This window comes from Gracilinanus agilis, chromosome 2 (genome assembly GCF_016433145.1).
Source record: "Gracilinanus agilis isolate LMUSP501 chromosome 2, AgileGrace, whole genome shotgun sequence".
In the NCBI taxonomy this organism is placed as follows: Eukaryota; Metazoa; Chordata; class Mammalia; order Didelphimorphia; family Didelphidae; genus Gracilinanus; species Gracilinanus agilis.
In genome coordinates this window covers 130,082,342-130,109,802 of record NC_058131.1, presented here as the reverse complement: position 1 = coordinate 130,109,802, position 27,461 = coordinate 130,082,342, and the positions used below count along the sequence as shown (strand labels likewise).

The 27,461-nt window shown below is 43.3% G+C and overlaps 1 protein-coding gene across 1 annotated transcript in view; it reads left to right on the top strand.

Annotated features, from left to right (window-relative positions):
• Positions 1–25,796, top strand: part of JAG1 (jagged canonical Notch ligand 1) — a 42,262-nt gene extending 16,466 nt beyond the window's left edge. Inside the window, exons 8-32 of the mRNA XM_044659493.1 lie at positions 2,251–2,408; positions 2,847–3,091; positions 3,732–3,986; positions 6,508–6,568; positions 10,550–10,680; positions 10,960–11,079; positions 11,645–11,758; positions 12,846–12,959; positions 13,701–13,814; positions 14,231–14,277; positions 14,636–14,809; positions 15,196–15,346; positions 16,893–17,057; positions 17,826–17,939; positions 18,616–18,729; positions 18,820–18,933; positions 19,041–19,157; positions 19,553–19,580; positions 19,750–19,835; positions 20,405–20,518; positions 21,019–21,128; positions 21,225–21,461; positions 21,935–22,066; positions 22,318–22,468; positions 23,756–25,796. Coding sequence (XP_044515428.1) covers positions 2,251–2,408; positions 2,847–3,091; positions 3,732–3,986; positions 6,508–6,568; positions 10,550–10,680; positions 10,960–11,079; positions 11,645–11,758; positions 12,846–12,959; positions 13,701–13,814; positions 14,231–14,277; positions 14,636–14,809; positions 15,196–15,346; positions 16,893–17,057; positions 17,826–17,939; positions 18,616–18,729; positions 18,820–18,933; positions 19,041–19,157; positions 19,553–19,580; positions 19,750–19,835; positions 20,405–20,518; positions 21,019–21,128; positions 21,225–21,461; positions 21,935–22,066; positions 22,318–22,468; positions 23,756–24,213 — 3,624 coding nt within the window. The 3' untranslated portion in view covers positions 24,214–25,796. The remainder of the gene's footprint in view (positions 1–2,250; positions 2,409–2,846; positions 3,092–3,731; positions 3,987–6,507; positions 6,569–10,549; positions 10,681–10,959; positions 11,080–11,644; positions 11,759–12,845; positions 12,960–13,700; positions 13,815–14,230; positions 14,278–14,635; positions 14,810–15,195; positions 15,347–16,892; positions 17,058–17,825; positions 17,940–18,615; positions 18,730–18,819; positions 18,934–19,040; positions 19,158–19,552; positions 19,581–19,749; positions 19,836–20,404; positions 20,519–21,018; positions 21,129–21,224; positions 21,462–21,934; positions 22,067–22,317; positions 22,469–23,755) is intronic.
• Positions 25,797–27,461: the final 1,665 nt, after the last annotated feature.

Here is a 27,461-nt window from a genome sequence, read left to right as displayed (position 1 = left end):
CTCTCTCTCTTCCTCTCTCTCTCTCTCTCTCTCTCTCTCTCTCTCTCTCTCTCTCTCTCTCTCTCTCTCCCTCCCTCCCCCTCCTCTTTTTTTCTCTCTCTCTGTTTCTGTCCCTCTCCCTTTCTGTCTCTCTCCATCTCTCCCTCTCCCTCTCTCTTTCTCTTCCTCTCTCTCTCTCTCTCTGTCTCTGTCTCCCTCTCCCCTCCTCTCTCCTTTTCCCTGTCTTCCTCTCCCCCCATTTCTCCCACACACATATACATTTGGGCTGTACCCCTCTCAGATGTTATGCTGATAGGTTGATAGGTAGGACTATGGAAAGATTGAAGGAGAAAACCAGGGAGAACATGTCTTACTTAGTTCTGGCAATTTTTTTTTCTTGTACCTACTGCCAAATAGCTAATACCAGTGTGACCCATGTGTACCTGTCAGTTTAGCTCATTTTCTCCCCCAGTCATTGGAACCAGGTTTAACAATATTACACTGACCTCTTTTATAAAAGTTTTCTCTTCCTATCTCAGCCTCTCCTTTTTTATCTTGGATCTCTGATTTCATTGACATAGGAAATTCTGGAAGAATAAATTCTCCTTTACCAATATGCATTGGTCCCTATTCTTCAACTGAAAGCTTTCAATAGTCTCTCACCTAATCACTATAACTATTTTTTTTTAAATTCTAATTAAAATCTCTTGACACATGCTTATCTTTCACCCTCCTAAAATTTTTGAAACCATTAATATGTTATGTACAAGAAGTGGCATTTTTATTGCATCTTAGAGTCTATAAAGTTCTATACTCTTGTTCTTAAAAACTTCATAATAATCCTTTAGTAGCTATTTCCTAGGCATTATTATTCCCATTTTCCAGAAGAGAACAGTGAGGCTCAGACAGTATCTTATTCATTACCCAGTGTGAGAGACAAGTACTGAACTTGAGGCTTTCTTGACTCCCCAAGACCAGTACTCTCTCCATAATATCATACCACTGCCTCACAATATATTCCAGACCTAGGCATCTGCTAACTAGGTTACCAGGGACAGAAAAAGACCATTGAACCTTTATAATGTGGTCACAGACCAACAGGTTTTACACCTTTTTTCTTGGGAGATCCATCTACCAAGCAGGTCAGATAGGGCAGTGCCTGGATGGCTTTGGCATCTGGTAATAAGCTGGTTATGTTTTTAAGCAAGCATTTATTAAGTTCCTGCTTTTTGTCACTGTGCTAAACACTTTAGAAATATTATGTCTTTTGATCCTTGATAACTTTTTAAAGATACAACAATTGTATCCATTTTACAGTTGAGGAAACTGAGGCAGACAGATTTGCTCTGAGTCACATAGCTCCTAATTGTCTGAGGCTGTATTTGAACGTGGGTCATCTACATGCCTCAATGGTCTTCAATGAAGTCAGAAATATATAATTCCGCATGTCCCAAATTTTGACAAAAGTTACTTAACTCACCATGATTGATTTTGCATTCCCAACCTTGAGATCTTTTGTTAAGGGCCCCCCAAAGTAAGAGGGGATATGAGGATAAGAGGAAAACACTGCTTTAAGACTTGTAGTTATAAAAGATAAGTTACTATTATTTTCCACCTGTTGAGTGTTTGTAATTCAAACTCTGCTCTTCCACCCTGGAGAGAGTGAGGTTAGGTTTTTTTTTTCTTTTGTCTTTAATTTTTCTAAATTACTGTCATTTCGATAGACTATCTTGGTTGAGTTAGCCAGCTTTCTGTGTCTATGGCTCCAAATGAAGGAGGGCTACAATATTAAAATAATTGTTCTGGAGCAGTGGGCACCACCAGCCCCTGGTCTGGGAAGAGCTTGTCACTCCAGGAGGCTGGTCCAAGGGAAATCAAGAGTTTACATGAACTCCTTTTAGAGAGCAGGTTCTGAGGCTGGTTTCTTGTCATCAATCCCATTACAGTGTTTTTATTAGATTACAAGACTGCTTTGTATAAGGTTCCACGTTTTTATTTCTGGGAGGGTAAATTGTTTCAGTTCCATTGTAATTCTTAATAAATATGTAAATGTAGAACCCAAGACAGGAGATTTTTCTTTTAAGCTTAGCCTTACTGGTAAAGAGTCTTATCTGGTGTCCTAGTCAGTCCCCTTTCTCCCTCCCCTCCCTGCCTTTGATCCTAAGGTTTTGCTTAGGAAAAGGGAACCATTCTTGCAGGGCCCCCTCGTCCCTCCTCCTGGGTCTGCGAGGGTATATTCTGGAAGTTCTATGGGAAATCTCCCCTCTGCAGTCAGGGACGAAGCGGCGGGTCCCAGGCAGCCCAGGCAGCCGTGTCAGATTCTTTTCAGTCACGGGACTCCGCCCTGCCCAGGGAAAGAGCCCAGATCTGTACACGGTGCTCCGAAGGGCCCCAGAGATGAGTTCAGGCCGTGCTTTAGAAATGTTTAGGTAAGTGTGCAGCCCGCAGCCTCGGCTCCTGACAGCCCAGCCTTTGCAGGGAGAGCTTCTTGCCTGCGCTCTCTCCCCGGGAAAGCAGGAATCCTGCAGGTAGGAAGGGATTTGTGGAAGTTCCATGAAGGATTCCAAAGCGGCCCCTCTGGCAGCGTGGCTTGGCTGGGAGGGAGGGTTGTCAGCCCAAGCTGCGTGCCACGACGTTCCCTCTCTGAGGCGGTCAGCCCTCCTGATAGGCAGGTATAAACAGCCCACTGGAGACCGCTTTGGCCCCGTCTCCCGAGATTGTACGTGTTCCCTTATTAGGATATCGAAGGGCACTCACTCACTGAACCTGCACAGCAAAAACAGCTTCATAAACCAGCATTTTTGCCATTCTTTCAGTTGTGTTTATTTGCAAAATTGAAGTTAAGCTAGTAAAAATTTATCTGCAAGCTGCTCTGTTTATGGGCCCTTTAATGAGAGTGTGAGTCTATGTGAAGGCCTCATTGGAGAGCCCCATCCTGTGTGTGAGCTCCAGCTAATGAAACCCAGAGGGCAAGGCAGGGCCAGGTGGGGCAGCAGAGAGAGCCAGCTCCAAGTGGAAGCCTCCATGCTCCAGCGGCTGTCTGATCATGGTCACCTGGCCCACTGCCTCCCCAGGTGTGCGAGCGGCCAAGTGCTGGGCCCCAAAATAGCAGGCGCGTAGGTGGGGAAGAAGCGCATTAAGGAAAAGGAAAGTAGACTTCAAAGGACTCTTCTTGAAGCCTCATGGCTCAGACACTCACTGGCAGGCCTGTGAAAAGCCGGGCCGGGTGTGTGTGTGTGGGGGGGGGGAGTGGAGTGGGGGGGGGCAGCCCTGACCTCGTCTAGGAAAGGGGCTCAGCCAGGCCAGGGCTGCCTCCTCTGACCCGTTCTGGCTCTGCGTTTGCTCTTGTCCCTTCGCAGCCCCTGACTGCCTCCTGTCCTCTGGCTGAGCTTGGAAAGGGCTTAGCACTGCACTGGGCCGGGAGTAGAGTGTTCAGTAGACATTTGGACGAGTGCTGGTCAGCCCTGACTCCTCTGAACCCCCATTTACCTATCTCTAAATCAGACAACATATTTTTGTACTTACAATTTTATTCAGATATTTTAATGTACCGATTAAGGCTGCTCTTTCAAATGCTGGTTCCCTTTTTCATTTTACAATACTTTGTATTTTTAATATAGAAAGCCACCAGGGATAGACTAACCCCCATCATCTCCTGCCTTGGGGATCCCTTTTGGCTTTAAGAAGAAGGCTTGTGCTTGCTAGTGGGTCGCTTGGACGGAGCCTCATTCGCTGTTGAATTTCCCTCCCAGACCCTGACAGCATTATCGAGAAAGCCTCCCACTCGGGCATGATTAACCCCAGCCGACAGTGGCAGACTCTTAAGCAGAACACCGGCATGGCCCACTTTGAGTATCAGATCCGAGTCACCTGTGATGAGTATTACTACGGCTTCGGCTGCAATAAGTTTTGCCGGCCCCGAGATGACTTCTTTGGACACTACGCTTGTGACCAAAATGGCAACAAAACCTGCATGGAAGGCTGGATGGGCCCAGAATGTAATAGAGGTAGGTGGGAGGGGTGGAGATCCAATTGAGAATGATGGCGGCTGCCTTTACTCCAGAGCCCTCAGCCCCGAGTCCCTGGTGGGAAGCCTTCTTTCTGCCACCATCCATTCGGCATCACTGGGGCCATGTTAGACATACCAGCACGGTGCATCCCAGAATGGACCAAGGAGCCCAGCCAGGAACTGGCCCCCCCTTTGGTTCTGAGATGTTTCTGAGGTAGTCAGAGATCATTATGGAGCAGTCTCAGGTTTGGAGCTGGAAGTCTCTTTAGAAAGAATGTATTCCACCTTGTCATCCCAGAGGAGGAAACTGAGGCACTCAGCAAGATTAAATGGCTTGCCTAAGGACCAAAAGTGTAGGATGTGGCAAAGCTGGGGTTTGAATCCAAGCCCTGTGACCTGAGAGTCAGCAGAGTTTTCTGCATCACAGAATACTTGATTTGAAAGGGATAATCTAGTCCACCCCCTCATTTTACAGATGAGGAAATCGATACTTGGAGAGCTAAAAACACTTGGGCATACTTTCATCAGAACTAGGACTAGAACACAGATTTCCTGACTGTTCAGTGATAGTTTCCCCTCTCTACTATACTTCCAAGCCAATTAGATATTTTTTAATTAAAATTTTTTTTTCAAGTCTTCTGCCTACAAATAAAGAAAAAGATGTCACTGTTACCTTCAGTTAATTTTTTTTTTTTTTTGGTGAGTGCTGAGTTGGTGCATGGTGTGTTAGCTTTCACATCAATATTTGCTTAGTTCTGAAATAATTAACAGTCTTATAACTTTAAGGATATGTTCCCTAAGTCCTGGCAGGTTTGAGTGGGCAACTGATTGACTCATCCACAGAAATGTTCTCACATAAACCCTATTAGAGGCTGGCTTTAAAGCCTAGGACTTCCCTGCTTGGAGGATTTAGAACTCCTTTCCCTGACACAAATGGCCCATAAGTAGATCATTCCAGGACTCCATTTTTGTCCAGCCTTCTGGCATTGAGCTGAGTCTTGGAAAATGGATGTGATCCTCCAGTGGACCTGTGCTTGTGAGCAATTCCAAAAAGCACTTTTTGTGTTATTTAATTTGATCCTCTCCTAGTTGTGAGGTAGGGGCTCATTTTTTTTTTATAGATTTTACAGATAAGGCAGCTGAGACTGAGTGACATGATTAGCCACCCCTTTAGTAAGTGTCTTAGTCAGGATTTGAACCTAGGTCTTCTTGACAAGCACAGCACTCTCTCCATCATAGTCTTGGTTTCCAGTTTGATAGGCTTGCTAGTGTAGTAGGGTTACTTCAGCACCATTAGGAAGGAATGGGTCAGCTTCAGAGGAAATCTGAACACCAATTGGGTGAAATTGGGGTTTCAAGGAGAACTGATAGATTTCAAGAGGTGCTCAGGGAAGAAATAATCTATTCTTTGATCCACCCACAGTACATAGAGCTAAGTTTTTTTCCAAATAGTGGAATTGGTACTTTTCAAAGACTCCAGGTAAAAGATGCAGCTACTTTGTGTGAGTAGGAGGTTTGACAGGGGACAAAGGGGAAATCTAGTCCCCCTCATTTTAGGGAAAAGATCACTCAAATGAGAGGTGAAGCTCAGGGGCCTTTTCATTCTAACCTGGTTTTTAGACCCTGTTCTTACTGACTTCCAAATAAAGGAACAGAACTAGTTCTCTTAAAAAAAAAAAATCCCACTTGACCTCCCCAAATCCTAAGATGCCATATTTTTTGGGCTGGATGAAGGATGATGCTAATCTTATTAACATCAAGGATGATGTTACGTTGCATGTAGTGGAAACATCCCTGAAGATGACCCATTCAAGTGAGCTCATCATATAAATAAAAAGAAGAGTCTGAATATATGACTTGTTACTGAGTTCTGATTCTTACTGGTTAATAAGACATTTTAATGCCCATTTATTGACCTCTTTCAGAAAGTAGGATGTGATATTGTTTTGCTACATTATAACATGCCACAAACTACCAATTAAGCCAAGTTTTATTTGGACCAGTGATCTTTGCTGTAGTGCTACAACTTCACTAGATAAATGAGTTCTTCCCTGGGAGCTAAGCATTCCTTGGTAACATTTTTTTAAGGAGTAGGAGAAGAAAAGAGAAAGATTTGGGGTATTTTATTCTAAGGAAGAAGAGAGTAGGAAAAAGGATGCCCTAACCTTTGCCCCTTTGTCTCCTCCTGCATATGTTAGAAAAGCCCTGTCCTACCCTGTCTCCTTGGCCTGCAGATGATCAGAAAGCGTGCTTCTATGTTTGGGAATAGATGGTGACATGTGCTTGCAGTTTTAAAGCTAAAGATATTAGCTGAATCGCTGGATTTGCTGTGGTGGGGCACCTCCTACCTTATTCTCTTTCCAGTAGACTTGATATTAGAGACCTTTTAAATCGTGGATTTTGGAGGATTACAGCACCAGTCAGAGATTTAAAAACATTCCCACGATGGTGTGGATGCTAGAAGCTGACATATATGTGTATATACTTCTTAAAAAAAATTCTTAATTCTATTCCCACAGCCATTTGTCGTCAGGGATGTAGCCCTAAACATGGTTCCTGTAAGATCCCCGGAGAATGCAGGTAATCTCTCTCTCTCTCTCTCTCTCTCTCTCTCTCTCTATCTCTCTCTCTCTGTATCAAGCAATTTTATTTTAAGCTTGGTTTAGCATGCTATCTCTCCCCATTGTTCTGGGGAAGACTGGGAAACATATTCAAAAATGGGGATCTTAAGTGCTTATTAAATCATACCATCTGTCTGATGAAACACAAACACTCCTTTGCTTTCTTGAAAAACTGGAAAAACTGTATGAGAGGGCAAATTCAGTCACCTCCTGCATCGACTATTGACCAATTCCACCTCTAAATTGGGAGCAGATTTTTGTAATCTTTTAAGACCGCACAGCCATTCTGGCTCTTTCTTTAGCCAGTCCTCCTCCGGAGTGTTTATTTTCCTCCTTGCCCTCCCTAGTCTCTTCTCCTTTTTCTCCTGGATTGCCCTTCCCTTCCCCTACTTTTCCCATCAATAGGCAAAAGTCAAGCATTCTTTAGAATGGGATTAGTAAAATCTCTTGGTTCCTTTGCCTTTGAGAGCCAGGCTCCAAGTGCTGAGAGGTTAATAACAGGGATGGAATCTTGTCAGGAGAGACTGATGAATGCAGAATTTTGTTTCTTGCCTTTGAAGTCGGTTCCATTCTGGCCAAGTAACAATACAACCCCAATGCTGGGACCTACCCAAACCATCTAACAATTAGATTTGGGGAGCTCTTTGAATTATATTTTATATTGTTACTTGACATTTGGGAGGGCACTTTAAAAGAAAATTCTTACTGGTATTCTATGTAAAATTTTAGAGAAAAATGAAAATCTATCATAACTGAGGTTTTTTTTTATGTCCTTAGTATTTGGGTTTTTGTTTTTTTTTTTCAGGGGATAGGGGGAAATCACAACAGAAATGACATCTAACCCAAATTGTATCTGACCAAACAAAGGAAGTTAAGGAAGTTTTGCAGAGCTGGTTTATTTGAATGCTAGGCTTTATTTAGAGCCCAATAATCTGATAGGTTGCAAGACCTGGTTGGGCCTCTTCCCCATGGAAGCTACTCTGGTTTTAATCAAAGGAGGTTTGTTCACCCTTCTCCAACGGACTCTGAGGAAACCGGACTGACCCACGGATTTTTTTTTTCTATTTTAGAACAGGTGTAGTAATCTGGTCAGTTCTAGAGAATAGTGATGATTTAGGACAAGGCTGGAAGCCCAGAATTAGGGTACCTCATTCCCTTGGTTTCATTCATTCTCTCCTTTGTAGTCCCACACTTGTATTTTATGAGCCTTCTCTTTACAAGAATAAAATTGGGAAGTGACAGTGGCACGTCAATATTACAGCTTTTTAAGTGATTGAGAGCCAACAGAGGGAAATATTTTCCCCTACCCTCTCCTTTTTTTAAATGAGAACAAGAGATTTTCGTCTGGTAAAACAACCCCTTATTCTACACGTAAAGAAGATTTTGTTTTTCTGTAAGGCTAAGAGTCATTGCCCCAGTCCTAATATTTAACTGCATTGGTGTTGGATGATACTAATGTTTAACTGCATGGCTGTCAACCGTTTAGCTGAAATACACCTACATTAACTTTTCCTAATTAATAGCCTTCTAGAGTCAATCAGACTTGAAGTGTCATTAGTGCATCTGAACTGGGCCAGATGCTTAGATGTCTATCAGCTGAGTCTAACAATGATTTGTGCTACTGTCATCAAACTAAAGATGCCTTATAGGGGGTGCTGTCTCCCAGCCAGAACAACAGGCTTTGTTTCCAGGTTTTAGGCCTTTCTCTTTCTAAGGCTCACCTCCCACTCACTGCCCAGACATGCACTGGTGCCCTTATTTACTTAAGGTGCAACTTTCCCACACTTCATTTGCATAGTAAAAAAAAAACCCATTCTGCCTTCCTGCCTTTAAAAGAAGGAAGGAAAATTTCCTACAGAATCTTTGTGTCTCTGCTTCAGAAATGGTTTTTAACGTCCACCTACATTTGAGTTGTCATCTGGGTTCTATGTTCTAAAGTTCTCTTTCACATGCCAGGGTTTTTTGGTTATGTTGTTTCCAGTTGTTCCCAAACAGACTTAAAATAACTTCTTTTCCTTGGTGCGAGCGATTACTTTTCTTTATTGCGAGTCTGCCAATAATATCAAACTTAATTATGAATCATCATCCTAAGCAAAGGAACTTCATTTTCTCATGAGAAACTTAATCATGTATTATTAAACTGCTGGTATAGCTTTGTAGATTCCTGTTTTAGGGTCAATATTTTTATTTGTTTTCTTTTGAAGTCATCCATAACCTCTCCTGGCCATCTTTGTTGTACTTATGGGGAGAGCCCTCGTTAATTAAGAAATGAAGTCAGGTCCTCGGCTGCCCTTTTTATTGTATTTATTAGCCAAAATAAGGGTGTTATGGGGATTTTAGTTCTTTAATTTGTAAGAAAGTGAGTACCACAAAATGCTGATGTTGCACAATCGGCTTGCTGCTCTCATTGGGCATTGAGGGAATCATTCTTTCTCCCCCTGGCTTTGCTCCCCAAGTAGTTTTCCACTTAATTTCCCAACTTTTTCACTTTGTATTTCCATTTGTCATGGAGATTGCCATTCTCCTGTAGGTATAGCAAAATACTTTAAAAATAATGAAAATCAAAGTATGGATTCTCATTGTGGTGGGGTTTTTTTTGTTTTTGTTTTTTTTTTTTGGTGGAAGAGGGGGTGGTTTGGTTTTTTGTGTTTGTTTTTGTTTTAATCAGTAAGATTCTCAGAGGGTTAAATTTATCGCTAGCTGTGTGTGATTAGCTATTAGCTAGATCCCTATAGTTTTCCCATGACAAGGATTTACTGGTCCGAGCACAGCTTTCTGAAAACCAAAAGCCTAAATGACTTCTATGCAAGGGTTTATTTTCATAACTTAGTGACAGCTTAAAGGGTAATTGCTACTGATCACTTATTCCCATGTCTCATGAACAAAATATTTTAGTAGAGCCTGCTTCTCCTTTGAGTTGGGGGGTCTTGCCTTCCCATCTGCCTTATACATTTTTCTTCCTTTTTTTCCCCTCACTCAAAAAATCCTCGGTTTCCTTGATTTTTGAGAAGACTGGTTAAGGTTTCAAATGCACTGAAACTTGAGGGGGAGAAGAGTTTAAGTCCCTTCCCCTCCCCTCCTATCCCAGGTGTGGGTTTGTGTTTTGTGTTTTTGTTTGGGGATCAAAGAAACCATTTGGCCTAGATAGATTCTGATTAACAATGCACTTATAGGAAACTGAACTCCATCCCTCCACTCTAGATAAACCTAGATGACCTCTTTTGGCAGAGGGAGAAGTAAGTATTCCTAGGTACTAGCAATTAACATAAACATTAGCTGTCATGGGTCAGACACCATCCCTCCAATGGATTCCACCAAGGACTGCTTCTCCATGGGATTTTTTTCTTCCTTCCTCACGATCTCCCCAAAAGGCACTGCCACATTCTTACAAAAGGAGGTGGGGGGACGTTGGATCACCGAGCACAGGGAACATTTCCCTTTGCTGGCTGCAGCACCTCAGTCCTTTTTTGTATGTGTCGGGTCATGACTTGCTGTTGACACACAAAGCACAGAGACAAAATGCTGCAAATCTTGCATTCATGAAAATTTTTCACATGGCCATTGTTGTCAGTAACTGCTCACTCCCCCCCCCCCACCTTCGAGTCCATTCTGACACCGTTCAGATTGATTTATCCTGCACACCCACCCTCTCTGTCTCGTTTGTGTGTGCCTGAGAATAGAGTTGTATTGTGTTCCGTGGCACCACACTGGGCTCTCCCAGAACAGTTCTCCTTTTGTAAGGAGTCTGGCGTGCAGAGACCTGGGCCAAACCGCTAAAAATGTTTGTGAGGAACCACCAAACAAGCCTCGAATATTCCCTTCCCTTTCTTGGGCCATTCCTCTCTAGCACTGTCTCACCCTTAAAGCCTCGGCTCTTCTGGGATCATCTTTCCTTCAATTCGAGGGCTTTTAAAAAATCACTATTTTGTTTTGTCTTAAGGTGTCAGTATGGATGGCAAGGCCAGTACTGTGATAAGTGCATTCCGCACCCAGGATGTGTCCATGGCACTTGCATTGAACCGTGGCAATGCCTCTGTGAAACCAACTGGGGTGGTCAGCTCTGTGACAAAGGTATGCTAATCTTCTAGATAGCCAAATGTAAATTTTGAATTTTAATGCTTAGTATGTGTGTGGGGTTGATTGCAGAGGGAGTTCCTGGTATTGTGGCAGGAGGTGTTTATTGGTTGTAGTTTGGCTTTGGTTATAAATACACTGAATTTGTGTTCACTTGTGTTTTAACTAGGCCATGCCTTGAGGGAATTTTTTTTTTTAAGATAGAAACAAAGATGTTAAACTGTATAAAGTTTCCTAAAGCTTTTTTCCCCCTCTGGTCTTTTATTTTTTTGGTAGATCTTAATTATTGTGGGACTCATCAGCCTTGTCTGAATGGTGGTACTTGTAGTAACACAGGTCCTGACAAATATCAGTGTTCCTGCCCAGAGGGGTATTCTGGAGCAAACTGTGAAATCGGTAAGTGTTCTGAACATCCTTTTCTTTATTTAATCATCATTCTTGCTTTTAATGATGAGTTGTTTTTTTTAATTTATGTTTTTCTTACTGTAAAAATTTACAGCTAAGCACCAAAGACATCTGCCAAAAAAATCTAGGTTCTCTCTGAAATCTAAAATGAGAACAATCGAAACCCTTCTAAAATCTGCAAAGTTGTTTCCTTGTTGCTGATAAGTTTGAGAGGTCATATGGGCTTTATAAGGTCCTAACTCAGATGTCTTGGAATGTTGATCGTGTCGGCTTAGCATGAAAGATGACTTCCTATCCCCTTGATACAGTATGAATGTGTCATAAGCTGCTCAAAGAAGAAAAGAAAATATTTAGGCAGGTAGCCAAGGGGATTGGGTGTTTGTGTGTGTGTGTGTGTGTGTGTGTGTGTGTTTTGGAAGGGGTTAAGGAAGGAAAGTCTATTGGTAGTAGCCTAGAAAGCAGAAAGGATGCTGTTTTATTTTGTTTTTCTCAAAGTATTTCTTGGAGCCATTTTTGGGTGCCGCCATTTTGAATTACTCTCTTTGATTCTGTTTAGCGGAACACGCGTGTCTTTCTGATCCCTGTCACAATGGAGGAAGCTGTTTGGAAACATCCATGGGATTCGAATGTCGATGTCTTCCAGGCTGGACTGGGCGAACATGTACCACAAGTAAGTATATGTTTGGGTTCCCATCTTTACAGAAGGATTAGCATTCCTTGAAATACGAGAGGAAACGGGGCAGAACGTTACAGTTAGTTATTGCCTTATTCACTAGGCTGCCTTTGCACTCATGGCAACAGTTTCTGTTATTCTCATTTGTGTTTATGATGGTGTTTGGCCAATAATTCCTTTTAATATGTTTGGTAACTCCCTGGACTATACCTTGAAGTGTTCGCATTACTTATTTACCTCATTATAATTATTTCTTGGTGGAAAACCATGTCTTACCAATATTTTATTACTTTCCACCTCAGCCCTGGGAGGGAGCCCTGACCAGGCAGAATTCTGCTCAGTTTTCATTCTAGCACTGGAATGTTGCAGTGAGATGACTGGACTGGTAGTCAGTGCTGACTTATTGGTGCTACTCCACTTATTTGGGGTTGGGGACCTTGGCAAACTGTTATCTGCAGCTGGGGCAGCCAATTTTGGGGGCAGGATCACCTGATCAGCAAGAATTTTATTTTTATTTTTTGACAAATTGGCAGGATAGCTAATGTTGGAAAGGCCATTCTTGGTTTCTGCCTTAGTTTTTCCATCTGTGAAATAGTCCTGATTCTTTTCATCTCTCTTTCAGGGATGTGATGCAGATTTTGAGGGAATGTAGAGTGAATTCATTTAAATATGTAAATTAAGTACCATAATTAGGTTTTGGGGTTCCAGTGACTTGGAATGGTGGACTGTTTAGACCAAAATAAAAACTAAATGCAGAGTGGTTGGCTCCCTTTATACTTCTGACATCATTTATTTTTACCAAATGACCACTTAGGATTTACTGTCATGGACAGGGATCTTAGCACTCAAGTAGTATGATCCTCTCATTTTATAAATGGGGAAATTGAAGCCTAAGAAGGTAAATTAATCTGCCCAGTGCCATGCAGATAATAAGAGCAATTTGAACTCAAGTCCTGTGACTCCAGACTCTTGCCATGCTATCTGCTATCTGTATGAGCTATAGCTATTTATCTCTTTTAGTGCTAGAAAGAAACTAAGTTCCTTTGTCTTTGCTTTTCCCCACTCCCCACTTTTTGGGGGACAGATATTGATGATTGTTCTCCAAATCACTGTGGCCATGGGGGAACATGCCAGGATCTCGTGAATGGATTTAAGTGTATTTGTCCTCCACAGTGGACTGGCAAAACATGTCAAATAGGTAAGAAAAAGGAAAGTCTGTCATTTTTAATACTTTAAAATGTTTTGCTTCATGATATCAAAATGGTTGAGGTAAATAAAGTTTTAGCAAAATGAATGGTTTTTAGTAGTTTTAGTAAGGTGAGTTTTATTTAATAATAAAGCAAAAATACCCAACTTGCAAAGTAATTTAATCTGTTACCCATTCCTTAAGAGGCCTTGTGTGGGCATATAAATGGAAAATGGACCAGATGACTTTCTGATGCTCTGTGGGGAGAGTCAGGAGAGTCTCTGAAAACATGTAGCTCCCCCAGACTAAGGAGTTTGCTGCTGTGCCCCAAAATGCAAATGATCTCATAAAGAATGAGTTTGTCTGCATTCTTCCTCCTCGTTTTAAGTCTCAGCAAGCTACACTGTAGCACTTCCCAAATGGCTGATGGCCTCTTTTATGATTTAGTTCCTTGGGGGAGTTATTGATTAGTGACTGCATAGTTATCGATTATTTTACCTAGCACATTATAATTAAAGAAATGAGGGCAGTGATAGACAGTGAAATGGAGGCACTTTGGAGACTATGGTATGGTTCAACATGGAATAAAGCAGTAGCACCGATCATCCACTTGGCTGGAATTTAGATAAAGAAATTGTCCTATTTTTGGTGAATCCAGAAAGCCTGTTCTTTGTTTTTGTTTTGTCCACTTTGGGAAGAGGGCAAGAAGAAATTCCAACTTCTCACAGGGACCCTCTGCATTCCTTTTTCTAGATGCAAACGAATGTGAGGCCAAACCTTGCGTAAATGCCAATTCCTGTAGGAACCTGATCGGGAGCTACTATTGTGATTGCATTCCTGGTTGGACTGGTCAGAATTGTGATATAAGTAAGAGACTCCCACTTTCTTGATCTTTTCTATTTTGTTTTAAGGATGGGGTTGCTAAAAGGAACTGAACTATCAGTCTAAGCCTGGTTTGGTAATGGGAAAGCCCAAGTGTGATGTTTTTAGAAAGGGAGTAGTCGGTCTGGAACGAAAATACACAATTTTATCAACCTCATTAGTTGGTAACAGGGTCATAGTCTGATAAGATGGCTTGAAACAATGATGTGAAGTTTCATTAACTCTGCTGGAGGAATTGGTGGAGGGTTCCCACCCATTAGAATAGCCTTATCTAAAGGAAAGCATACAGGAAATCTGACCACAACTTTATCTGGCCTAAGCTGTAGATACCTTTTAAACTGTACCTAATTTAAATGTAAAATGCTTCTTAATGGTCTGCTGGTTTATTTTGTGTTTTTTAGATATTAATGACTGCCTGGGCCAATGTCAAAATGATGCTTCCTGTAGGGTACGTAAAAGGACCCCTCTGAAATCGGAATTCTAGCTATTCTATCACTATGCTTACTCTGAAGGCTGCTGGTTAAGCATTCGTTCTGCAATGTGCAGAGACCAAAAGCTGGGCATGTTGGCTCTGTCCAAAACTCTGCAAACCCTAGAAAGAGTCTGTGTGTCAGTGAGCCAGGCTTGCCTTCCTGCCCCAGCCTCTGGGGAGTCCTTTTGAAAGAAGGTGACTATAAAACCCCACCTTCTGCAAATGCTGATCTGCTTGGCACCAAGGGAAAATGGCAGGGTTAGAGCAAGAGTGAATCTAGGCCTCTGGAAAAGGTGCTAAGTTGGATTTGTTTTATTCTTTTTGTCTCTCCCAGGATTTGGTTAATGGTTATCGCTGTATCTGTCCACCTGGCTATGCAGGAGATCACTGTGAGAAAGACATCAATGAGTGTGCGAGCAACCCTTGTCTGAATGGGGGTCACTGTCAGAATGAAATCAATAGATTCCAGTGTCTGTGTCCCACCGGCTTCTCGGGAAACCTCTGTCAGGTGAGCCCGGCTGAAATGCGCCCCCAGAGAATCGGGTTCCTACCAGGGAAGGCTTTTCTTCCCCCCTTTCCCTCTTGGGACTTTTTTACACCAAATACTTCTCCAAACCCTATAAAGCCTTCCTCAAGGCCTGCTGCCCCACAAGTGCTGCTGGAAAAACTGAGGGGCTGTCCGGAGAGTCTTTCCGTTTAAAGACCAACAGGGTCTGTGCATCCCCTCTGGGGCCTTTTCATAGGCTGCCCTTGTGTACCCAAACTCCCCACAAGTATAATTGGAGGTCAGATTCCACCGTGCCATCTGCCCAGAGCAGAGCAAGGCATCCTGATGAGCTCCTTTATTTCGCTTAATGCCTCCTTTCCTTCTCTTCTCTCCCTCCCCACTCCCAGTTGGACATCGATTATTGTGAGCCCAACCCGTGCCAGAATGGAGCGCAGTGCTACAACCGCGCCAGCGACTACTTCTGCAAGTGCCCCGACGACTACGAGGGCAAGAACTGCTCCCACCTCAAGGACCACTGTCGGACAACTCCCTGCGAAGGTACCCGCCCAGCTCAGCTCCTGCTCGGCACCCCGAAATGCTTTGGGGGAGAGGATGGGCTCCTGCCTCCTGACACTTTCTTATTTGGGGGTGGAACGTGTAGAGGGCGCCCTCCCTGATGGAGAGCTCTAACTTCTAGTCTCTGAGGTGCCCAGGGCTGCGCCATCCTGACTCGTGGATGCATGGTGGAGGCAGGGGGTCCATTTGTAAAGAATTCCAGGTGCACGGGGAGGCCAGAGATCTGGGTGCGAATCCTCTCTCTGGCCCTCAGGGGTCACCCCAGGGAAGAGGCTTAATGTCTTGAAGCCTGTTTCCTACCCTACCAAGTGGTCATAAGAATACTTGCAGAATCTACACCACAGGGTTGTTGGGAAGATCCAGTGGGTGTCCTATATGTATGCATAGAGAAATGTCCCCTGTGTAGGCACGCACCCAGAAAAGCACCTTTTGTTCATGGATGAGTCACGGTTTGAAGGATCCTTCTAGGTCTTCTAGTAGGCTTCCTCCCCCAAGGCTACAGGAGTAATAAGTAGCAGCATCAGGGTTGGAATCAGAGTCCTGAAGAAAAGCTAAAAGAACTCAGAGTATTTTTGACAGCCACAGAATCCATATCCTCTCTCAGTCCTCCTCAAAAGTTAGGTAGTCTTCATGAAGTCATCATCTTTTTTTTTTTTAAATTAAATCTTCTGGTTTTGTATCCATTCTAAGACAGAAGAGAAGCCATCTGGGTCAAGTGACTTGTCCCAGACTTACACAGCTAGGAAGTTTCTAGGGTCAGATTTGAACTCTGGACCTCTGAACTCCAGGCCTGGCCCTCTATCCACTGTGATACTTCACTGCCCCATGTAAATAAATTATTTTAAAAATTATATTAATTTAAAGGGGAAAAGGTGGAAGGCAGAAACTTTCTTTTCTTACAGAGAGCAAAGCTTATCGTCTAAGCTTTCTCTGAATCCTTTTAGAAGAAAACAAGAATAGCATTTATAAAACATTTTAAGGTTTGCAGAGTGCTTTATAAATATTTTCACCTTTGATCTTCACAACAACCCTGTCATGTATTATCCGCATCTTACAGATGAAGAAACTGAGGCTGAGGAGAGTTAAGGGACTTGCTCAAGGCTAGGTAACTAGAAAATCTCTGAGGCAGGATTTGAACTCTATTCTTCTGACTCTCAAGTCTAGCACTCTCTCCACCATAGCACGTACTTGTCCCTTCATACTCACAGGGGAAGGCCTCCATGAATAAGAAGCCTATAATGAGTAACGTTAGATGCTTTTAGATCATTTTGCTCAAATTTGAGAAAGGTTAAATAGTGAGGTCAAATTCCACAAAAAGCACAAGAGTTTTATAGTTAGTGGATAACACAGGAGTGTTTGATGTGGTCAGGAAGAGCCGAGTTCAGATTTTGATTCAGACCCATGCTAGAGTCGTTATCCCTGGACTCCCCATGAGCGGAAAGGCGCAGACTCCTAGGTGGATGTCTTGGTTTGGGGGCCTAGTTACCCTCACCGGGCTTTATTGGTGAGCCGTCTGTGTCTCCTTCAGTGATCGACAGCTGCACCGTGGCCATGGCGTCCAATGACACGCCAGAAGGGGTGCGTTACATCTCCTCCAATGTCTGTGGGCCCCACGGGAAGTGCCGGAGTCAGGCCGGAGGCAAATTCACCTGCGAATGCAACAAAGGCTTCACGGGGACCTACTGCCATGAAAGTAAGACCCCAAAGGGCCCGAGCTGGGGTGAGGGCAGTGCCTGCAGGTTTCCTAATGCCAGGAAGGCTCACTTAGGCCTTCCAAGGGAGCCAGGAGAGCCCTTTTACTCCAGGGAAGACAATAAGGAGTGCTCAGGCACTGAGGTGGCTTAGAGATTCTAAGGTTTGCCATATTACTAATTTTTCTCAGCCCTAAATATTTTTATTTCAATTATATTTTATAATATATTTATATATAATATTATATATAAAATATAATATAAAGGATTAACTTTTCTCATAAATGTTTTTATTTAGATTATATTATATATCATATATTACACAATATATAATATTATGTATTATATATAGAGATTATAAAAGATGACTAACTTTTCTCATTCATAAGTATATTTAAAATGTTTTTTAAACTTATTTACTTCCTGAATAGTTTGACCCTTTGGGTAAGAAAACTTTGCTTTTTATTTATCTTGTTCATTTTCTTGTCTTAAAATGGATTTCATCCTACCATAGCATTTTTAGAAAACATTTACACCTTTTTTTAAAAAGGCTCTAAGATAGCTGTCTAGTGTGCCCCCTTTGAAAGCCCATTTCCCTCTGTTTTTCTAGACTCGAGCCTCTTGGGTGTTTGTGTTTTGTGCCAGCTGGGTGAGAATGGCAAAGGTTGGCAGCCCTTCGCACCTGCGGTGCTGAGGGGGGAAGGCTGGATGAGCCCAGCTCGGGAGGGCCGGCCTCATCTGAAGGCTTGCTTGCTTTCCCCCTTCTGCAGATATTAATGACTGTGAAAGCAACCCCTGTAAAAATGGCGGCACCTGCATCGACGGTGTCAATTCGTACAAATGTATCTGCGGCGATGGCTGGGAGGGCACATACTGCGAGACCAGTAAGTGGGGCGGCTGCAGCGCGTGCTTGGGCTCGGGGACAGAGAGGGACGTCCGCTCGGACTGAGGCAGCCTCTGCCGTGGCCATGGAGAGCTCAACCCCCTTAGGGTTGTTGTTTCGGTCCTGAAATGGCCTCTCTGCTCTGTTGATGTTCACTTATACTGACCACAGCAGCATGCTGGGGTTCTGCGGACTGTCATTAGGATAACAAACTTTCAGAGAAGCAAGCATTTTTCCATCAGTTTTTAAAAATACGATTTCAGGGGGCAGCTGGGTGGCTCAGTGGATGGAGAGCCAGGCCTAGAGATGGGAGAACCTGGGTTCCCAAATGTGACCTCAAACCCTTCTTAGGTGTGTGACCCTGGACAAGTCATTAGCCCCCCATTGCCTCCCCCTTACCTGCCTTGGAACCAATACACAGTATGGATTCTAGGATGGAAGGGAAGGTTTTTAAAAATGTATATATGATTTCTGTGGGACACTCCAGAGAAATGCTCCCTGACTGACTTTATCACTCAGCAGTAGAGAGGGCAGGGGAACCCTGGACGGTCCAGTCTTGGGGGAAGTTAATCCCCTTTGCAGACTTGAGGGTTAACTGATGGACACCCTACCTGCCCTTCGGCCTTTATGGTGTGGGGCAAACCTTTTTCAGCTTGCTTTCTCCATTTTTATTGCAGATATTAATGACTGCAGTAAAAATCCTTGCCACAATGGAGGGACATGCCGAGACTTGGTCAATGACTTTTACTGTGAATGCAAAAACGGGTGGAAGGGAAAGACGTGTCACTCCCGTAAGTAGAAGCTCACCCTCACCGAGGGGACCCTCCTGACCCCTGGAGAAGGCTGTGGGCTGGGACTCACTGGGACCTGCTTCTTCCTAGGGGACAGCCAGTGTGATGAAGCGACCTGTAACAACGGTGGCACGTGCTACGATGAGGTGGAATCCTTCAAGTGCCTGTGCCCTGCGGGCTGGGAAGGGGCCACGTGTAACATAGGTACGTGGGGCGGGCGCATGCGCGGGGCTGGACGCATGCGCAGGGCTCTCCCGCCTCTCCCCTCCTGCGGACCTGCTTTCAAGGGTCTTTTTTTCCTCTTCTTACAGCTAGAAACAGTAGCTGTTTGCCCAGCCCTTGCCACAACGGCGGCACCTGCGTGGTCAATGGCGACTCTTTTACTTGTGTCTGCAAAGAAGGCTGGGAAGGACCCATTTGTACCCAGAGTGAGTCTTTTTCCTTGAACCCTCCTTCGCGTTGCCTGATGAGAACCAGGCTTATCCTGTTGCCCCCTCTGATTCTCTAAATGGAAGCCAGAAGGCAGACTATTTGAAGTCTGCTTTAGGCTCACCTGAATCTTCTTGTCTTAAGGACTTTTTGTGCCGTTGCCTTGACCTGGGCATGAGAAAGTTACAGAGGAGCTAAGTGGAGCCAGATGGGGTCCTCCTGCCCCGGCTCTCTGTGTGCCAGTGCCGGCTGCTTCCTGGCGCTTCTCTGTGTCTCTGTCCCACGGCCAATCCAACAAAATGTTGGAGGGAGACCTGGATTTAATTTAGGAGAAGATGGAGGCAGGGAGAGAGGAGCATTCTCATCATCGGCTTTCCTTTTTTTCTTTCCCCAGATACGAATGACTGCAGTCCTCATCCATGGTGAGTACAGAAAATTGTATATGCCCCAATCTCACTCGACACCCCACAAATGTTCTATTTGCTTTGTGGTCCATAGTGTTTACTGTGTTCAGGCCCATCTTGCCACCCCGAGACAGTGTTATTGGTTTGTGTGATTTGAAATTAAGAGGCTTCTCTGCTTTTATCTCAGTTACAACAGTGGAACCTGTGTTGATGGAGACAACTGGTACAGATGCGAATGTGCCCCAGGGTTTGCTGGGCCAGACTGCAGAATAAGTAAGTCACAATTCCTGGCGGCTCTGCTGTGTGTGTCTGTCTGTCCCTCCCTCTGCCTCATGCCCCGCTCCTTTGTCCTTTCTGCCCCTCTCCTCCCCCAGGGAGAATTTTCCTCTCCATACTTCAGGAAAACTCAGGCCCAAAGTTCCCTTCAGAGTAACATCGACCTAGAAAATCCCATGTAAAAGGTCCTCTTGCCTCTAGCTGGGGTGAATATGCCCTTCCACCTGATTCTTTTCCCAGTTAGCATTCCTTTCCTACACTGTTTGGTATTCCAGGGGAAGGAAGGCCAGGAAGCGATTTGGGTTCATTCTATCCCAAGGGGGTGGGTCATTCCCTGGTCATTCATAGCACTGACTTTCCTGGGGGTCAAGAAAGTGGACTTTGGCTTCTGGCCTTCAGAGTGGCAAAGCAGCAGTAGATGGACATGAATCATATTTTGTTTTAACGTGGATAAAAACATATGGCCAGAGAACACTAAGAATTTTTTTTTTAATCTAAGACAATATGGCTCTCCTGTAAAAAATGTGTAAGTCTAAGTAAGGACCCTCACTCTCCTCTCTCCTTAGACATCAATGAATGCCAGTCTTCACCTTGTGCTTTTGGAGCGACATGCGTAGATGAAATCAATGGCTATCGGTGCCTCTGCCCCCCTGGTCACAGCGGCCCCAAGTGCCAAGAAGGTAGACCTGTCCTTCCTCCTCTGGAGCACACCGGGCAGGCTCTAGACAGGAAGGTGCTAAGCACAACAAACACCGGGAATGACCTCATGTCCATAGGAGTGGTTGGGGAAGAAGGGCCTGGCTGCAGCAGGAACAGCACTAGGATGAGAAGGGAAGGCATCCCAGGGATTCCTCTCCTGGGCAAAGTCACAGAGGAAAGGCATAAAAAGCAAGGGATCCCAGGAGGGAGAAGAGCATAGGCCGGGGCTGGAAGGGTAGGCTGGATTCCTGTTCTGTAAGCACCAGCCAGAGGAGATGGCTATTTGATCCTGGAATAATAGGAAGCCACTGGAATGCTCTTACAACCATTTGCCAATTAGTTTGCATCGATTGTGGGCAAGAAGGCTACAGAGGAAGGTGGAAGGAGGGCCATTGGGTTGCTAAAAATACTCCGTAGCTCGGACTGCTTACAATTACAGAACTATAATTTGTTCTGACACTTTTCCCCCCAACCTTTTTAGTGACAGGAAGACCTTGCATTACCACTGGGAGAGTGATGCCAGATGGTGCTAAATGGGATGATGACTGCAATGCCTGTCAGTGTTTGAATGGAAAGGTTGCCTGTTCCAAGGTATGCAGAGGAGCCAGAAGGATCTGAGACTTGCATTTTCTGGGGCATCCCTGGGGCAGGCATTTTGTAAGCCTTTTCTTGATTCTGCTTTTCTAGGTCTGGTGTGGCCCGAGACCTTGTCTGATCCATGGCCAAGGCCCCAGTGAGTGCCCTGCTGGGCAGAGCTGCATCCCCATTCAGGAAGACCAGTGCTTTGTGCGCCCCTGCACTGGCATCGGGGAATGCCGCTCTTCCAATCCTCAGCCAGTGAAAACCAAATGTACCTCTGACTCCTATTACCAAGACAACTGCGCTAACATCACATTCACCTTCAACAAAGAGATGATGTCACCAGTAAGTACTTGGATACGGATATTTTTAGTGGCCAAAGTTGTTCATTTGCTTTTTCCAGACCCGGTTTCCCTATCTTGTGTGAGCAGAAAGTATCATGACTGCTGCCAAGAAGCCCCAAACTCTGACTTGCTGTTTCCTAAATGGACTGGTTCTGTTTCCTTTTGGGCAGCCTGATGGAGTACCCTCTCTGTCCCCAGTTCCTGGGACTCCTAGATAAGCATCAGATTTATTATTCCACCTTTATGTAGCCCGAACCTTCCAAGGACCTGCCAAGGTCTCCTTCATAACAGAGACTACAGGCCTTCATGTGCTATCATACCCAGTTTATAGAGTTTAAGTAGTGGTTGAATGGGTGACCTCCATTTTTGTGGCAAAATAAGACTGAAGAATATAAAGTTGGTTTAAAGATTATTTAGCCATTTTTCTGGTCCATGAGTCATAAGACTTTTCCTTTTTGTTTTGAATTATTTTAGGGTCTCACCACTGAACATATTTGCAGTGAACTGAGAAATTTGAACATTTTGAAAAATGTTTCAGCTGAATATTCTATCTACATTGCCTGTGAGCCGTCACCTTCTGCGAACAATGAAATTCATGTTGCCATTGTAAGTATAGGATGGGATTGATTATTCCTAATCACTTGATTTGTTTGGAACCACTGATCTAATTTGAAAAATAATTCCAAGTTATTATATAATTTTTTTTAATTTAAAATTTGAATTAAAAAATTCCATTTTTAAAAACAATTTGAATTTAAAATTTTTGAATTAAAAAAATTTTCTGCATTTAGTATGATGTCTAGGATGATTTAAATAGTCCTGTGATACCTGAGTCTGACCATTTGTCTTTTTTCCAGTCTGCTGAAGACACTCGGGAAGATGGGAATCCCATCAAGGAAATAACAGACAAAATTATAGACCTTGTGAGTAAACGGGATGGAAACAGTACTCTTATCGCTGCAGTTGCAGAAGTCAGAGTCCAGAGACGACCCATGAAAAACAAAACAGGTGGGCATATGAGTAAAATGTTAAAATACCATTTCCTGCCATAATGAGGGTATGGAGAGCAATCCATTTTATTTTGGCGTCAGTGAGCAGTAGAATTGTAAGGGCCTTTAGAAATCATAGTGTTTGTATTGACTTTTCTGTTATTACTCATGAGGACCCTGGGACTCAAGGATATTGAATGCCTAATTCCCAATCCTTCAGCTCCCTAATGGCCAAGCCAGGTCTGGAACCCAGGTTTCCTGACTTCAGTGAATTCCAGTGCGCCATGAGCTCACTAATGAATATACTTCCATTTTATAGCTATAAGTAATCCTTCTCCTTCAGGTAGGAGGCAATGAGGATTTTGATAGAATTTTTATGTTAAGGTTTGATAATGACAGTAAGCCTTTTTATAGGATTGGCTGCCTCTTGCACCTCTCCATCTGAGTGGGGCACCGTGGCTATTGCTGTTGGGAATCTCTCTTGCCATCCTAAGATTCTTTACTTTTGAATCTAAGCAAGACAGAATTGACTCAATATCTGCCAAGCATAGGAATTTATGAGTTCAAAGACAAAAACAAATTGTCTGACCTCCAGGAGCTCACTTTTGTCTCTGGTGGACACACATGGGACATTAGTCCTTTGGAGAAGCCGCACCCTGTGCACATGGTGCTCTGGGCTTCAGCTCATTTTCTGTTGACCAGTGGTGTCAATCTTGAGTAGAAACAGGGGTCACTAAGCCAGGTAGAAAGACCCCTGCAGGCCATATTGAGTTAGAAAACCATGCATTTTTTCCTCTTGTTTTATTGTTTTTACATTTTTTATATGTTTATATCTTCTTTTTATTAATGTTCATTTTTATTAAATCAACACATTAAAATCAGCTAGAAAAGGACCTTTTATGCTCAAGAGTGTTACAGAATGTGAGTTTGACACCTGGTATGAGCATTCATTTCCACTGGAAGGATTTTTTTGTTTCTTTTTTATGTTGTTTTGGACCTAAGTAGCCATGCCAGAAAGGCTGCCAAGACAGATCTTCAGACCCCTGGCAGGATGCATTGAGAGAGCAGCCTGTGTGGCTGCTGCCCATCTTGGCCCTCTCCTGGGACCAGAAACCATCCAGTCTCCAGGGCTCCCCATCCAGCACCTGTTTAACAAGCAGTGAATTGGCTTAATTTGCAGTGGTGGAAAAGAAAAGGGACCTATCCCTATGGCTTTCATTTTCATACTGTGTGTATGGGAAAACTAATGAAGCACTTTTAAACTATGATTATTTGGCGGCTAATTGGTTTTGTGCCTGTCTTGCAGATTTCCTGGTTCCATTACTGAGCTCGGTCTTAACCGTGGCTTGGATCTGTTGCTTGGTAACAGCCTTTTATTGGTGCATCCGGAAACGCCGGAAGCCAAGCAGCCACACGCACACAGCCTCCGATGACAACACCACCAACAACGTGCGAGAGCAGCTGAACCAAATCAAAAACCCCATTGAGAAGCATGGAGCCAACACGGTCCCCATCAAAGATTATGAAAACAAAAACTCCAAAATTGCCAAAATAAGGACACACAACTCCGAAGTGGAAGAGGATGACATGGACAAACACCAGCAGAAGGCCCGGTTCGCTAAACAGCCGGCTTACACACTAGTAGACAGAGATGAAAAGCCACCCAACAGCACACCCACAAAACACCCAAACTGGACAAATAAACAAGATAACAGAGACTTAGAAAGTGCCCAAAGCCTCAATCGGATGGAGTACATTGTATAGCAGGCGGTGGGGGCTGCCTTTAAATATCATTAAGGGCACTCTGGAGTTTGTAGGTCTTTAAACTGTTGTGTAATATTTGAGTCTAAGGCTGTTATTTACTTAGAATCCCTGTGTTAATTTAAGTTTTGACAAGCTGGCTTACACTGGCAATGATAGTTGCTGTGGTTGGCTGGAATACCAAATGTGGCTGCATTTCACATCTATGCAAAACTAGTCAAAAATGCCCGAATGTAAATTCCACTGCAGCTGATCCATCACAGAAAGGTTTCCTCAGATTATCGCATCGCCTTGTTAGCTCTCCTTTAGCTTCCATTTTTGCCAGGTGTCCCCAACTTTATTGCGGTCTTAGACAAATACATTTTATTTATATTTATTGAATCTTTTTTGAGTTTTTTTGTATATTGGTTTTATGGTGACGTACAACTAGTTCTGTATTTGAAAGTGCCTTTGCAGCTCAGAACCACAGCAACTATCACAAATGTTTATTATTTATTTTTTTTATTGTATTTTTTGTTGGGGGAGGGGGGGAAATTGATGTCAGCAGTTGCTGGTAAAATGAAGAATTTAAAGAGGAAAAATGTGTCAAAAGTAGAAGTTTGTATAGTTATGTAAATAATTCTTTTTTATTAATCACTGTGTATATTTGATTTATTAACTTAATAATCAAGAGCCTTAATATCATTCCTTTTTATTTATATGTATGTGTTTAGAGTTTGAAGGTTTTTGATAGCTTTGTAAGTATAATGGCTTTATTTTTTTTTGAGCTTATTTACTTGTTACATGTTGCCTATAAGCCAAAATTAAGGTGTTCTAAAAATAGTTTATTTTAAACAATAGGATGGGCTCTCATGCCCTGATGCTGGGTTTGGTTTTTTGTTTTGTTTTGTTTTTGTTTTTGTTTTTTTGTACAATGTCAAATGTTTGAAACACCTATAGTATCACTTTAAGACTCTTTGTAAGTACTGACTGAGGCAGTTTAGAGAATTTAGACTAGAACAGGTTTGTGTTTCATTGTGTTTTGTTTGCTGCTTTAGACTTGAAAAGAAAAGAGGCAGATAATCTGCTCCAAAGCAGTTCAAGGGAACAAACTGAGAGCTATGATGTCACATAGCGGAAATGTGAGTGGTTGCATATAACAGAAAAAATCAAATTTAGCATGAAGTTGGAAGCACAGCAATCTTATTTTGTAAATTCTGATTTTTTTTTTCACCATGAATATGTAATATTGAACCACTTGTAGATTTGATTTTTTTTTTTGTAATCTACTGCATTTAGGGAGTATTCGAATAAGCTAGTTGAATACTTGAACAGTAGAATGTGTCCAGTAAGATCACTGTGTAGATTTGCCATAGATTACACTGCCCGCCTTAAAAAGTGAGGAGATCAAAGTGCTATTACAATGTGTAAGATCGAAAAAAAAAAGGCTTATAAACAGAGTAATCTCATTGGTTAGCCATTGAGATCATGAAGATACCTTGTATTGTGCTATGAGTGTTATATGAACATGAAAATGCATCTTTGATGTGTTGTTCCTGGCAATAAATTTTGAAAAAGTAATATTTATTAAATTTTTTGTATGAAAACATGGAATGGTGTGGAGTTTGAACTTCCTAATGCTCGATGCCCAATCTTCTTCAGGCCTTTGCCATCCCCAGCAGATCCTCTTGTGGCCCCTCCCTTGAAGCAGCCTGCCAGCCTTGGCCGAAAGGACGCAAGTGCTCCGTCACGAATAACTTCCTTCCTTCCTCTGGAGGATGACGACTCTGCCCGACACACAGAAGCTCGCTTGGTTTGGAAGCACTGAACTTGAGGACGTTTTAGGCTGAACTTCAGAGAAACCCATTTCTGATCCTCTCTCTCATCTTCCCCTTTCCCATGAGGTGGTGGCTTGGAGTTGAGAAGGACCTTTAAGGTCATCCAGTTCAACCCCCTCGTTTTACCAATAAGGTAAATTTACCAATCAAGTGGTGGAGCCGCGATTCAGACTCGGGTCCTCTGTCTCCAAATCCCAACACTCTCTTCCATCGGTACTCCCATAAAACCAAAATGGATGAATTTGACAAGTGTGAACCATGCCAGAATAATCTCTCCTGGGTTATTTGCCTAGACCATCCTAGTGAGGGTTTGGTTTGGCTTTAGGAGACGTGTCTGCTCCGGCAAAACATTTCAAAGCAAGGTAGATCGGTGAAGTTGCTGGGGTGGGGTAGAGGGAAATTTTAATTCATTTCTAGCTACTTGGATTAATATTAATGCAATTTTATTATAGACCACACCTTAGTAAATGTTTCCAACTTGATGGGGCTGAAGCCTCCAGGGATATTTCCTTACCACAGAGGAAATGGTTGTTACAAGCTTCTGGAATACCCAGACGATCTACTTTCCTTGTCGTCCCCGAGAAGCGAATAGGCACTTCTTGTGGCATCTTTGCGAAGCCTGGCACTCGGCGGGCTCGGAGTTGTGGTAATTTGGCTTTTGGCCCACGATGTGGCCCAGAGGTCACAGTGGTTTCCACTTGCTAGGAGAAAGCTGCCCAGAATGGATTCAGCTGCTCCTTCCCTGGGCCAGAAGCCAAATGACATGCTAGAAGGAAACTGCCCCTGCTCTCTGCAGAATGGGGGGAGAGCTCCTGGCATTTCCCCCAACCTGTGGTCAGAGACAGGAGCAAAAGGAGATGAACTGAGATGCCAGAGGACAGGCGGATACATTCCAACAGAAGGTAAGTCATTTTTCTCTTGTGTCCAGAGACAGGAAAGCCTAAAGTGAATGAGCTTCTCTGCCTCCCTCTTTGCTGTTGGCCTTTCACTCATGCTGAGCTAAACTCTTCAGGACTCTTATTTAAGGGAAATTAGAATCTCTCTTGAATTTCTATACCACCTAACTCCATTTGGATCCATGCTCTCTGCACATGGGACAAGCCCTCAGAATCAAACCAAAGCATTTCTTCAGTGCCAAGCAATGAGGAAATAAATACAAAGAACGAAACAAGTTCTGCCTTATTAATTAGGAAAATCTTTTTTTTTTTCTCCCTCTTTCAGCAAAATAATTGCATTTGAGGTGAAAAGAGCAAAGTAGTTCGCTAAATGTTCTAGACTTGCCCAGAGTCCTACCTAGCATTTTCTCGGCTTCAGTGTGGGGCTTAAAGTTCGAAGGCTGGTGTTAAAAATGACAAGATGTGTTTCAGCTTGTAAGGAAGGGAAACCTGAGCAGTAAAGACTAGCCATATTCACAAGCTATCTCCCTGCCTTAAT